This window comes from Petromyzon marinus, chromosome 52 (genome assembly GCF_048934315.1).
Source record: "Petromyzon marinus isolate PM22_M1 ecotype Great Lakes invasive population chromosome 52, UKy_Petmar_22M1.pri1.0, whole genome shotgun sequence".
Taxonomy (NCBI): Eukaryota; Metazoa; Chordata; class Hyperoartia; order Petromyzontiformes; family Petromyzontidae; genus Petromyzon; species Petromyzon marinus.
In genome coordinates, this window is record NC_133718.1 from 11544326 (window position 1) to 11558126 (window position 13801).

The window sequence follows — 13801 nt, forward strand, 5'->3', positions numbered from 1 at the left end:
TCAGCCCCTCAGCATTCACCCCCTAAACCCTCACCCGTCTCTCACCCCTTCCTCACCCTCTCAGCATTCACCCCTTCCATCACCCCCCTCACCTCCTCACCCTCTTAACATTCACTCCTTCCCTCACCCTCACTCCCTCACCCTCTCAAATTCCACCCCCTTCCCTCACCCTTTCAATATTCACCCTTTCCTCACCCTTTCACTCACCCTCACCCTATCAACATTCACTTTTCCCTCACCCCTTCCCTCACCCCTCACCCCTTCCCTCACCGCTCACCCCACAGTCGATAAGTAATTTTCACAGAGCAAACAGCGGGAGGCACCCAAGGCGAGGCTAGAATGCTGATGTCTCAGTGGTCTATGTGCCTGTGTGTGTGTTGATGTTGGGTGATGTTTCTGTGTTGATGTTGAGGTGATGTTGATGTCCCAGTGGTTGATGTGCGCGTGGTGATGTTGGGTGATGTTGGGGTGATGTCTCAGTGGTCGATGTTGCGGTGATGTTTCTGTGTTGATGTTGAGGTGACGTTGATGTCCCAGTGGTCGATGTTGGGGTGATGTTTCTGTGTTGATGTTGAGGTTATGTTGATGTCCCAGTGGTTGATGTGCGCGTGGTGATGTTTCTGTGTTGATGTTGAGGTGATCCTGATGTCTCAGTGGTCGATGTGCCTGTGTGTGTGTTGATGTTGGGGGATGTTGATGTGGCGATGTTGTGATGGTGAAATTGTACTGATGTGTGGTGATGTCAGGGGATATTACGGTGATGTGATGCTGTTTGTGTGGTCGTGATGTTGTGTTAATGTTGTGTTGATGTTGTATATGGTGATATTCGCGGATGTTGTGATGCTGTTGCAATGACGTTTGTATGGTAATAAGGTTTGTGTGTGTTATGGTAATGCTGTGTTGATGTTAACGATGTTGATGGTGTGGGGCGGTGATATTGGTCAGCATGGCGGCCCCTTCTCTCTGCCTGCTCCTGCTGCTCGCCTTCTCCCGCGCACTCCACGCATTCCCTGCCGACGTCGACCCCATCACCATCACTGTCGGCAGAGGTGAGGCATGCTCACCCCATCTTGCCCCGCGCCTCACTCACTCACTCACCCCGCGTCTCACTCACCCCGAGCCTCACTCACTCAGAGCCTCACGAGCCTCACTCACCCCGCGTCTCACTCACTCAGAGCCTCACTCACCCAGAGCCTCACTCACTCAGAGCCTCACTCACCCAGAGCCTCACTCAGTCAGAGCCTCACTCAGAGCCTCACTCACCCCACGCCTCGCTCGTCCAGAGCCTCACTCACCCAGAGCCTCACTCGCCCCGCGCCTCACTCACACAGAGCCTCACTCACCCAGAGCCTCACTCACCCAAAGCCTCACTCAGAGCCTCACTCACCCCGCGCCTTACTCACCCAGAGCCTCACTCACTCAGAGCCTCACTCACCCCGAGCCTCACTCACTCAGAGCCTCACTCACCCAGAGCCTCACTCACTCAGAGCCTCACTCACTCAGAGCCTCACTCACCCCACGCCTCACTCGTCCAGAGACTCACTCACCCAGAGCCTCACTCGCCCCGCGCCTCACTCACTCAGAGCCTCACTCACCCAGAGCCTCACTCACCCAAAGCCTCACTCAGAGCCTCACTCACCCCGCGCCTCACTCACCCAGAGCCTCACGAGCCTCACTCACCCAGAGCCTCACTCACCCAAAGCCTCACTCAGAGCCTCACTCACCCCGCGTCTCACTCACCCAGAGCCTCACTCACTCAGAGCCTCACTCACCCCGCGCCTCACTCACCCAGAGCCTCACTCACTCAGAGCCTCACTCACCCCGCGCCTCACTCGTCCAGAGCCTCACTCACTCAGAGCCTCACGCACCCAGAGCCTCACTCACTCAGAGCCTCACTCACTCAGAGCCTCACTCACCCAGAGCCTCACTCACTCAGAGCCTCACTCGCCCCGCGCCTCACTCACCCAGAGCCTCACTCACCCAGAGCCTCACTCACCCAAAGCCTCACTCAGAGCCTCACTCACCCCGCGCCTCACTCACCCAGAGCCTCACTCACCCCGCGTCTCACTCACCCCGAGCCTCACTCACTCAGAGCCTCACGAGCCTCACTCACCCCGCGTCTCACTCACACCGAGCCTCACTCACTCAGAGCCTCACTCACCCAGAGCCTCACTCACTCAGAGCCTCACTCACCCAGAGCCTCACTCACTCAGAGCCTCACTCGCCCAGAGCCTCACTCGCCCCGCGCCTCACTCACCCAGAGCCTCACTCACCCAGAGCCTCACTCACCCCACGCCTCACTTGTCCAGAGCCTCACTCGTCCAGAGCCTCACTCACCCAGAGCCTCACTCACCCCACGCCTCACTCGCCAAGAGCCTCACTCGCTCAGAGCCTCACTCGTCCAGAGCCTCACTCGCCCAGAGCCTCACTCACCCAGAGCCTCACTCATCCCACGCCTCACTCGCCAAGAGCCTCACTCACCCCGCGCCTCACTCGTCCAGAGCCTCATTCGCCCCGAGCCTCACTCGTCCAGAGCCTCACTCACTCAGAGCCTCACTCACCCCGCGCCTCACTCACCCCACGCCTCACTCGTCCAGAGTCTCACTCGTCCAGAGCCTCACTCACCCAAAGCCTCACTCAGAGCCTCACTCACCCCGCGCCTCACTCACCCCGCGCCTCACTCACCCCGCGCCTCACTCGTCCAGAGCCTCACTCGCCCAGAGCCTCACTCGCCGCACGCCTCACTCGCCCAGAGCCTCACTCACCCCGAGCCTCACTCACTCAGAGCCACACTCACCCAGACCCTCACTCACCCAAAGCCTCACTCAGAGCCTCACTCACCCCGCGCCTCACTCACCCAGAGCCTCACTCGCCCCGCGCCTCACTCGCCCAGAGTCTCACTCACCCAGAGCCTCACTCACCCCACGCCTCACTCGTTCAGAGCCTCACTCGCCCAGAGCCTCACTCACCCAGAGCCTCACTCACCCACAACCTCACTCACCCAAAGCCTCACTCAGAGCCTCACTCGCCCCGCGCCTCACTCGCCCAGAGCCTCACTCACCCAGAGCCTCACTCACCCCGAGCCTCACTCAGAGCCTCACTCACCCCGAGCCTCACTCACCCAGAGCCTCACGAGCCTCACTCACCCCACGTCTCACTCACCCCGAGCCTCACTCACCCAGAGCCTCACTCACTCAGAGCCTCACTCACCCAGAGCCTCACTCACTCAGAGCCTCACTCACCCCGCGCCTCACTCACCCAGAGCCTCACTCACTCAGAGCCTCACTCACCCCGCGCCTCACTCACCCAGAGCCTCACTCACCCAGAGCCTCACTCACCCCACGCCTCACTCGCCCAGAGCCTCACTCACCCAGAACCTCACTCACCCCGCGCCTCACTCACCCCGCGCCTCACTCACCCAGAGCCTCACTCGCCCAGAGCCTCACTCGCCCAGAGTCTCACTCACCCCGCGCCTCACTCGCCCAGAGCCTCACTCACCAGAGCCTCACTCACCCAGAGCCTCACTCACCCAAAGCCTCACTCAGAGCCTCATTCACCCCACGCCTCACTCACTCAGAGCCTCACTCACCCCGCGCCTCACTCGCCCCACGCCTCACTCACTCAAAGCCTCACTCACCCCGCGCCTCACTCACCCCACGCCTCACTCGCCCAGAGCCTCACTCGCCCAGAGCCTCACTCACTCAGAGCCTCACTCACCCAGAGCCTCACTCACCCAGAGCCTCACTCACTCAGAGCCTCACTCACCCAGAGCCTCACTCACCCCGCGCCTCACTCACCCCACGCCTCACTCACCCAGAGCCTCACTCACCCAGAGCCTCACTCACGCAGAGCCTCACTCACCCAGAGCCTCACTCACAGCCTCACTCACCTCGCGCCTCACTCACCCAGAGCCTCACTCACTCAGAGCCTCACTCACCCCGCGCCTCACTCACCCCGCGCCTCACTCACCCCACGCCTCACTCACCCAGAGCCTCACTCACCCAGAGCCTCACTCACTCAGAGCCTCACTCACCCAGAGCCTCACTCAGAGCCTCACTCACCCCGCGTCTCACTCGCCCAGAGCCTCACTCGCCCCGCGCTTCACTCACCCCGCGCCTCATTCACCCCGAGGAGCCTCATTCACTCAGTTTTCGCACAGAGCCACAGAGTGAAACCACACATGAGTGGCGGGACGGCAGCAGCCAGAACCGGGGCGCGCTACTAACAATTGCCCGCGCTCTGTGTTCCTGTATTGGGATGTTTCGACCGACTTTTTCATGAATGGGATTGTGCACATTTCCAGGGGCGACGCTGGGATCTGAAAGCACGCGCGTGTCTCCGTGCCGGTCCGCAAACGCTCGCCTCAGCATTTCCCAAATTGGCACGCGGGCGGTGTCCCAACATAGCCTGACCCCGGCTGACCCCCGGGGTACGCGCGCACGCACGCACGCGCGTGTGGTGTGTGTCGCAGACACAGAAGTGTCGCAGGGGGAGCGGTGGCGCAGTGGTCGGCGCGCTGGGCTAAGAACCCGGCCACTCGAGTTCGATTCCCGCTCACCACCACCAACACCGGTGACGATTCTCTGAATCGGTTATGGGCCTCGCCTAGGTGGACTCGGCCTCAAATTGGTACACGGTGCGATGTGTGAACATCGCCGATGAGGAGACAAAAGCGGCCGGGCGTGGTGTTGGCCACCCACCCCCTCGTGTGCCATGCCGGCCTTCATAGGCGCTGCTTGCTAACAGCACTTGCCTCAACAGTCTGTTGCAGGCTATACGGGGGATCTTTGCATTTTGTAGCAGACGCAGGAGCGTCGGTAGGGGAGCGGTGGCGCAGTGGTCAGCGCACTGCGCAGAGAATAATCACGCACGTCAGTGACGAATATTTGAACCGGTCCCTGGACCCTCCTCTAGGCCGACTCAGCCATTAATGAGTACAAGGTGTGGTGTGTACACATCACGACTGGGGAGACAAAGGCGGCCGGGCGTGGCGCTGGCAATACCGCCCCGATTCTCGCGTTGTGTGGGCGCTCGCTGACTGCACTTGCCCTAACAGTCTGTGGAGGCTACACGGGGGATCTTTGTCTGTGTCACAGACAGCGAGAGTCTCCCCGTGTTCCTGGGAGAGGACGACTCCTCCAACAGCAGCCTCAACGTCCAGCTGTTGCTCCAGATCGGAGCGCGCCTGCTCATAGCAGGGCGGTATGGCCTCACACAGACACCACCCACTCCACACGGGCACCACCCACTTCACACGGGCACCACCCACTTCACACAGACACCACCCACTTCACACGGGCACCACCCACTTCACACGGGCACCAGCCACTTCACACGGGCACCACCCACTACACACGGGCACCACCCACTTCACACGGGCACCAGCCACTTCACACAGGCACCACCCACTACACACAGGCACCACCCACTTCACACAGACACCATCCACTTCACACAGGCACCACCCACTACACACAGGCACCACCCACTTCACACGGGCACCACCCACTTCTCACGGGCACCACCCACTCCACACGGGCACCACCCACTTCACACGGGCACCACCCACTTCACACGGGCACCACCCACTTCACACGGGCACCACCCACTTCACACGGGCACCGCCACTTCACACGGGCACCACCCACTTCACACAGGCACCACCCACTTCACACAGGCACCATCCACTTCACACAGGCACCACCCACTTCACACAGGCACCACCCACTCCACACAGGCACCACCCACTTCACACGGGCACCGCCACTTCACACGGGCACCACCCACTCCACACGGGCACCACCCACTTCACACAGGCACCATCCACTTCACACAGGCACCACCCACTACACACGGGCACCACCCACTACACACGGGCACCACCCACTCCACTGAGCAAGGCTCCGTTCGCTTCACGCAGCCTGTGCGCCCCTGCTGCAGGTGTCACCCCGCACTCACGCGGCTGTCCCTGCTCCCCACAGGGACCGCGTGTTCACTGTGGACCTGAGCCGCCCCATGCACGGCGCCATCACCCACAGCACGGTGAGCCGCGGTGAGGGCTGTGGGGTCGGAGCGTCAGGAGCGAGGTGGTGCAATGGAGAGCGGTGGCGCAGCGGTTAGCGCACTGGCGCTGCAAAAACGGCGTCCCGAGTTCGATTCGCCGCTCACGACCAATAACTGTGGCGAATATTTGAACCGGTCCTGCCGGGGCCTCCCCTAGGTCTACTCAGCCTTGAATTAGTGCAGTGCCTGGTGTGTGTAAGTATCAGCACTGGGGAGACAAAGGCGGTCGGGCGTGGTGATGACCACATCACCGTCTCGTGTGGCACTTGTTCACGCCCCCAACAGCCTGCACAGTGAATGTTTGTGATCAGTGAGGCAGTGAGGGTGTGTTGATAGTGTGATGGTGTGAGAGTGCGGTGAGGAGCGTGATGGGTGAGGAGCGTGATGGGTGAGGAGCGTGATGGGTGAGGAGTGTGATGGATGAGGAGTGTGATGGGTGAGGAGCGTGATGAGTGAGGAGCGTGATGAGCGTGATGGGTGAGGAGCGTGATGGGTGAGGAGTGTGATGGGTGAGGAGCGTGATGAGGAGCGTGATGAGTGAGGAGCGTGATGGGTGAGGAGTGTGATGGGTGAGGAGCGTGATGGGTGAGGAGTGTGATGGGTGAGGAGCGTGATGAGTACTGAGTGAGGAGCGTGATGAGTGAGGAGCGTGATGGGTGAGGAGCGTGATGGGTGAGGAGTGTGATGGGTGAGGAGCGTGATGGGTGAGGAGCGTGATGGGTGAGGAGCGTCATGGGTGAGGAGCGTGATGGGTGAGGAGCGTGATGGGTGAGGAGCGTGATGGGTGAGGAGCGTCATGGGTGAGGAGTGTGATGAGTACTGAGTGAGGAGCGTGATGAGTGAGGAGCGTGATGGGTGAGGAGTGTGATGGATGAGGAGTGTGATGGGTGAGGAGCGTCATGGGTGAGGAGTGTGATGAGTACTGAGTGAGGAGCGTGATGAGTGAGGAGCGTGATGGGTGAGGAGCGTGATGGGTGAGGAGTGTGATGAGTACTGAGTGAGGAGCGTGATGAGTGAGGAGCGTGATGGGTGAGGAGCGTGATGGGTGAGGGGTGTGATGGGTGAGGAGCGTGATGGGTGAGGAGTGATTTTGATCGCAGAAGCTGACGTGGATGGCGGAGCGCCAGGAGGTGGACCGGTGTCTCATGAAGGGCAAGACGGAGGTGAGGCCAGACGGCCATGACGGCCACTCTCTAACGGCTCAGGAGTTGCCAACCTGCGGCTTCCGAGCCGCATGCGGCTCTTGAACACCCGCTTCGTGACCCGCTCTTCATCAGGGACCACCGTCTTGTATTCACCACGCAGGGCATTGCGGCTCGAGGAGTATTGAGGTTTTTTTTTGTACCGAGTTTTGGTTGCCGACCCCTGATCGTCACGGTGGCTAGGAGATGTTAACGACCTCGCCTGGTACACAGGAGGTCGTGGGTTCCATCCCGACCCTGACGCCTGCTGTATATTTGGAGTTTGCGTGTCTCACTCTCTCTCTCTCATCACCATCACGGTGGCTAGGAGATGTTAACTACCTTGCCTGGTGTACAGGAGGTCGTGGGTTCGATCCCGACCCCGACGCCTGCTGGTATAATCGGGAGTCTGCGTGTCTCTCTCTCCGTGGTCGCGTGGATTTTTCTCTGGGTCCTCCGGTTTTTCCCCTCCACATTTAGAGTCAACATAATGCGTTAAGAGAGCATTTCGCCGCTATAAATGTCCACGTAGCAAGCCACTTCGTTGAGCTGTCATTTGTGATAGCCTTGGTCGCTTCTTGAAAAAAGAGCTACGTAACTCAGTGGGGCCTTACCTGGTCAAATAATTTTTTTAATAAAAAAAACAAATAGTCCGTATGAGCTCCCTCTTCCTCATAGCGCAGCGCGATCCTCGGGAAGGAAGTGGCTGCCGTGCTTCACAGATACAGCCTGAGGTGCGTTCACAGTAGGGGGCGATGGTTGCTGTGTGATCTAGCCTAGGGGCACCCCCAGTAGCAGCAGTAGCTGTGTATTAGTCTGTTAGCAGTGCGGGGGGAAGGGGGGGGTGCAATGTTGTTGCTGTGCGTGCATGCCAGTTGAGTAATTCGCGCGGTGTTAACTTATTGGCATTTTGGCGACAGAAAATTTGGACCACGAATCCGGCGCACGTTGGCCTACTCGTGCGAATGACGTCACGGCCGTCTGCAGAGCAGACGGCCACGTGAATATCAGCCGCAGTATTGACCGGGGCGGCCGCCGGGCTCGAACCGCGAACGTCTGCTAACGCGCGGTGAACGATGGGGCAGTCGCTGGGCCACCCCTGGGCCACCGCCCTTCGTGGCCGTTGGCAACACGGGAGACACCGGCGTTACTCGGGGGAGCCGGGTGTCTGCGCCGCGTGTGGGGGGAGCCGTGGTCGGTGCGCTGCGAGACGAACCCGGCAGAGGCCCGAGTTCTATTCCCGCTCACGGCCACCCTCACCGGTGACGATTATCTGAACCTGTGCTGGACCTCCCCAAGGTTGGCTCAGCCTTAAACGAGTGCCTAGTGTGGTGTGTAAAAAAACAAAGGTGGCCGGGCATGGTGCTGGCCACCCGCCCCTTCGTGTGCCTTGCCGGCTTTTATAGGTGCTGGCTAAACAGCCCTTGCCCCCAAAAGTCTGTCGAGGCGATACGGGGGATGTTTGTCTTCGCTGCAGGAGGAGTGTCACAACTTCATCAAGGTGGTTGCGCCACGCGGAGACGGACTCCTCTTTGTGTGCGGCACCAACGCATACAGCCCCATGTGCAGGAACTACCAGGTACTACTGCCAATGTCACACAGCAGTGACACACACACACACAGCAGTGTCACACACGGAGTGTCACACACACAGCAGTGTTACACAGCAGTGTCACACACACAGCAGCGTCACACACACACGGAGTGTCAGACACACACAGCAGTGCTATACATACAACAAAACAAAGATCCCCCAGTATAGCCTGAACAGACTGTAGAGGCAAGTGCTGTTAGCGAGCACCTATGAAGGCCGGCACGGCACACGAGGAGGTGGATGGCCAACACCATGCCCGGCCGCATTTGTCTCCCCAGTGACGATGTTTACACACCGCACCTGGTGTGTAAACATCGTCACTGGGGAGACACCACCAGTGTCACATACACACAGCAGTGTCTCACACACATACAGCAGTGTCTCACACACACACACACAGCAGTGTCTCACACACACATAGCAGTGTCTCACACATACACAGCAGTGTCTCACACACATACACACACAGCAGTGTCTCACACACACACAGCAGTGTCTCACACACACACAGCAGTCTCACACACACACAGCAGTGTCTCACACACACACAGCAGTGTCTCACACATACAGCAGTGTCTCACACATACACAGCAGTGTCTCACATACACAGCAGTGTCTCACACACACAGCAATGTCTCACACACACACAGCAGTGTCTCACACACACAGCAGTGTCTCACACACACACAGCAGTGTCTCACACATACAGCAGTGTCTCACACATACACAGCAGTGTCTCACATACACAGCAGTGTCTCACATACACAGCAGTGTCTCACACACACACAGCAGTGTCTCACACATACAGCAGTGTCTCACACATACACAGCAGTGTCTCACATACACAGCAGTGTCTCACATACACAGCAGTGTCTCACACACACACAGCAGTGTCTCACACACACAGCAGTGTCTCACACACACACAGCAGTCTCACACACACACACACAGCAGTGTCTCACATACACACAGCAGTGTCTCACACACACACAGAAGCAGTGTCACGCAGTGTCTATTCCTAGTGCCCCTGCATGTGTGCACGTGTGTGTGTACACGTGTGTGTGCGCACGTGTGTGTGCGCGTGTGTGCGTGTGTGCGTGTGCGCGTGTGCGTATGCGTGTGCGTGTGTGTGTTCACGTGTGTGTGTGCGTGTGTGCACGTGTGTGTGCGTGTGTGTGTGTGCACGTGTGTGTGTGCGTGTGTGTGTGTGGACAGCTGGCGGACCTGTCCTTCACTGGGGAGCAGACGAGTGGCATCGCCAAGTGTCCCTTCGACCCCCGGCAGGGAGGGGCGGCCACCTTCGCAGGTCCGTGGGGTCGCAGCGACACGCCTGCGACACGCCAGCGACACGCGTGTCCGTGTGTGTACGTGCGGACGTGCGTGGGGGAGCGGTGGCCAAGTGGTGAGAGCACTGCGCGATGAGCCCGGCCACCCGAGTGCCATTCCCGCTCACGGCCACCAACACCGGTGGCGATTATCCGAACCGGTCCCGGGCCTCCCCTAGGTCGACTCGGCCTCAAATTAGCGCTTGGTACGGCGCGCAATCAAAATCAGCGCTGGGGAAACAAAGGCGGCCGGGCGTGGTGTTTTGCCACATCGTAAGTGCCGCTTGCCGACGGGCACTTGCCCCCAACAGGCCGCGCGCGCTAGCCGGGGGACCTTTATCTGTGCGTGCAGGCGAGCGTCTCTACTCGGCCACGGCCGTGGACCCCCTGGGGGTCGACGCGGTGGTCTATGGGAGCCTGGGGCCCGGGCCCCCTCTGCGCTCTCTCAAACTCGACTCCAAGTGGCTCAAGGGTACTGACCCCCCCCCTCACTGACCCCCTCCCCCTCACCGACCCCCCCTCATCGACCCCCCCCCCCTTCACCGACCCCCCCTTCACCGATCCCCCCCTCACCGAGTGTCACGTGTCAGTCCGTGTCATGTCACGAGTACTGTGTCAAGGCAGGTGTGCGCGCGTCACGCGTGTCGTGTCGTGTGCGTCAGGTTGTGTTGCGCGTCACGTGTGCGTGCGTCACGCGTGTCTTGTGTCGTGCGTCACGTGTCTTGTGTCACGCGTGTCTTGTGTCGTGCGTCACGCGTCACGTGTACGTGCGTCACGCGTGTCTTGTGTCGTGCGTCACGTGTCTTGTGTCGTGTGTCACGCGTGTCTTGTGTCGTGCGTCACGCGTGTCTTGTGTCGTGCGTCACGCGTGTCTTGTGTCGTGCGTCACGCGTGTCTTGTGTCGTGCGTCACGCGTGTCTTGTGTCGTGCGTCACGCGTGTCTTGTGTCGTGTGTCACGCGTGTCTTGTGTCGTGCGTCACGCGTGTCTTGTGTCGTGCGTCACGCGTGTCTTGTGTAGTGCGTCACGCGTGTCTTGTGTCGTGCGTCACGCGTGTCTTGTGTCGTGCGTCACGTGTCTTGTGTCGTGCGTCACGCGTGTCTTGTGTCGTGTGTCACGCGTGTCTTGTGTCGTGCGTCACGCGTGTCTTGTGTCGTGCGTCACGCGTGTCTTGTGTCGTGCGTCACGCGTCACGTGTGCGTGCGTCACGCGTGTCTTGTGTCGTGCGTCACGTGTCTTGTGTCGTGTGTCACGCGTGTCTTGTGTCGTGCGTCACGCGTGTCTTGTGTCGTGCGTCACGCGTGTCTTGTGTTGTGCGTCACGCGTGTCTTGTGTCGTGCATCACGCGTGTCTTGTGTCGTGCGTCACGCGTGTCTTGTGTCGTGTGTCACGCGTGTCTTGTGTCGTGCGTCACGCGTGTCTTGTGTAGTGCGTCACGTGTCTTGTGTCGTGCGTCACGCGTGTCTTGTGTCGTGTGTCACGCGTGTCTTGTGTCGTGCGTCACGCGTGTCTTGTGTCGTGCGTCACGCGTGTCTTGTGTCGTGCGTCACGCGTGTGCCGTGCGGTGCACAGAGCCCGTGTTCGTGAGAGTGCTGGAGCACGGGCAGCATGTCTACTTCTTCTTCACAGAGATCGCCGTTGAGCTCAGCTCCATGGGCAAGGTGACGCGGCCTTCACTCACACACACACACCGACACACACGGGCCTTCACTCACGGGTTCCTTCACTGGTGTAGGCGTGCTGACACAGGTGCGTGGTGCGTGTGCCACACATGCGTGGTGTGCGTGGTGCGTGTGCTACACATGCGTGGTGTGCGTGGTGCGTGTGCTACACATGCGTGGTGTGCGTGGTGCGTGTGCTACACATGCGTGGTGTGCGTGGTGCGCCGCTCGCCGCTGCCCCCCCAGGTGCTGTTCTCGCGCGTGGCGCGCGTCTGCAAGAGCGATGCGGGGGGCTCTCAGCGCGTGCTGGACGGCCACTGGAGCTCCTTCGTGAAGGCGCGACTCAACTGCTCGGTGGGGGGCGAGGCGCCCGGGGACGCCCCCTTCTACTTCAACGAGCTCCAGGGAGTCTCCGAGGTGCTCCGCATCGGGGGTCGCGAGCTCGTGCTCGGGGTCTTCACCACCCCCCTCAACAGGTGCCTCCACCCCCTCCACCCCGACCCCACCCCCTCCACCCCGGCCGTCACCCAGGCAGCACTGCGCTGGGCGCCTCGCTGTCGTTACCACCCTCGCCTGCTGTCGAGGAGACGTTACCACATTCGCCTGCTGCGAAGGAGTGCGTAGGTTCGAGCCCAGACCCTGACGATGGCCGTGGTATATTTGGAGCCGGCGTGTTCTCCCCCTGTTCTGCAGCTTGTGAATGCGAGATTGTGTGCGTGTGTTTGAGTGATTGAGTGTGGGGAGCGGTAGTGTCGTGGTTAGCGCGCTGCGCTGTGAACCCGGTGACCCGAGTTGGATTCCTGCTCACGGCCAACACCAGTGACGATTATCTGAACCGGTCCTGGGCCTCCCCTAGGTCGACTCAGCCTCAAATGCGTGCCTGTTGCGGTGCGTAAACATCCCCACTAAGGGAGACAAAAGTGGCCGGCCGTGGTTCTGGCCACCCACCACCTCGTGTGCCGTGCCGACCTACGTAGGTGCTCCTCGCTAACAGCACTTGCCCCAGCAGTCTCCAAGAGGCTACACGGAGTAGCTTTGTCTTTATATGCGTGCACGCGTGTGCGCAGTATCCACGGCTCGGCCGTATGTGCGTTCGACATGGAGGACGTGGCCAGCGCCTTCCAGGGGCGCTACTCAGAGCAGCGAGGGCCCGACGGCCCCTGGCTCGCCGTGCCGGAGGCCCGCACGCCCACACCCAGGTGGATCACAACACAACCCCCGCCATCACACCGAGGCATCATACCGTACCATCACGCCGTGCCATCACACCATGCCATCACACCACGCCATCACACCACTCTCATCATACCACTTCCATCACGTCATGCCATCACACCACTCTCATCATACCACTTCCATCACACCGTGCCATCACACCGTGCCATCACGCCGTGTCATCACACCACTCTCTCTCATCATACCACTTCCATCACACCGTGCCATCACGCCGTGCCATCACGCCATGCGATTACACCACTCCCATCACACCGTGCCATCACACCGTGCCATCACGCCATGCCATCACACCACTCTCATCATACCACTCCCATCACACCGTGCCATCACGCCGTGCCATCATGCCGTGCCATCACGCCATGCCATCACACCACTCCCATCACACCATGCCATCACACCGTGTCATCACACCAGTGCCATCACACCACTCCCATCATTCCCATGCCCCTGACATCATGCCATGTGGCTGTGATCCCTTGTGTGTCCCTGTGTCCTGTTTCTCTGTCTAACATGTCTCTCTGTCTAACATGTCTAATCGCGCTTATACTGGTAGGAACCTCCTGGTTACACCAGCCCACAGGGGATTATTGTGTCCGTCCGTCCGTCGTGCATCCAAAAATGGGAGTGGGGCTGGGTGGAGAGGGGAGGGTGGGGCTGGGTGGGGGGTGGGAGGGGTGGGGCTGGGTGGGGAGGGGCTGGTCACCCCGTGGTCCCCTTATAAAACTCAACGTTTAACCTACTC

The 13801-nt window shown here is 60.1% G+C and overlaps 1 protein-coding gene across 1 annotated transcript in view; it reads left to right on the forward strand.

Annotated features, from left to right (window-relative positions):
- Positions 1–13801, forward strand: part of LOC116953636 (semaphorin-6D-like) — a 24893-nt gene continuing 11092 nt past the window's right edge. Inside the window, exons 1-11 of the mRNA XM_076051854.1 lie at positions 1–406; positions 577–1049; positions 5097–5202; positions 5982–6042; positions 7164–7226; positions 8722–8823; positions 10054–10144; positions 10516–10635; positions 11735–11823; positions 12070–12299; positions 12891–13022. Of these exons, the coding sequence (XP_075907969.1) occupies positions 947–1049; positions 5097–5202; positions 5982–6042; positions 7164–7226; positions 8722–8823; positions 10054–10144; positions 10516–10635; positions 11735–11823; positions 12070–12299; positions 12891–13022 (1097 nt within the window). The 5' untranslated portion in view covers positions 1–406; positions 577–946. The remainder of the gene's footprint in view (positions 407–576; positions 1050–5096; positions 5203–5981; positions 6043–7163; positions 7227–8721; positions 8824–10053; positions 10145–10515; positions 10636–11734; positions 11824–12069; positions 12300–12890; positions 13023–13801) is intronic.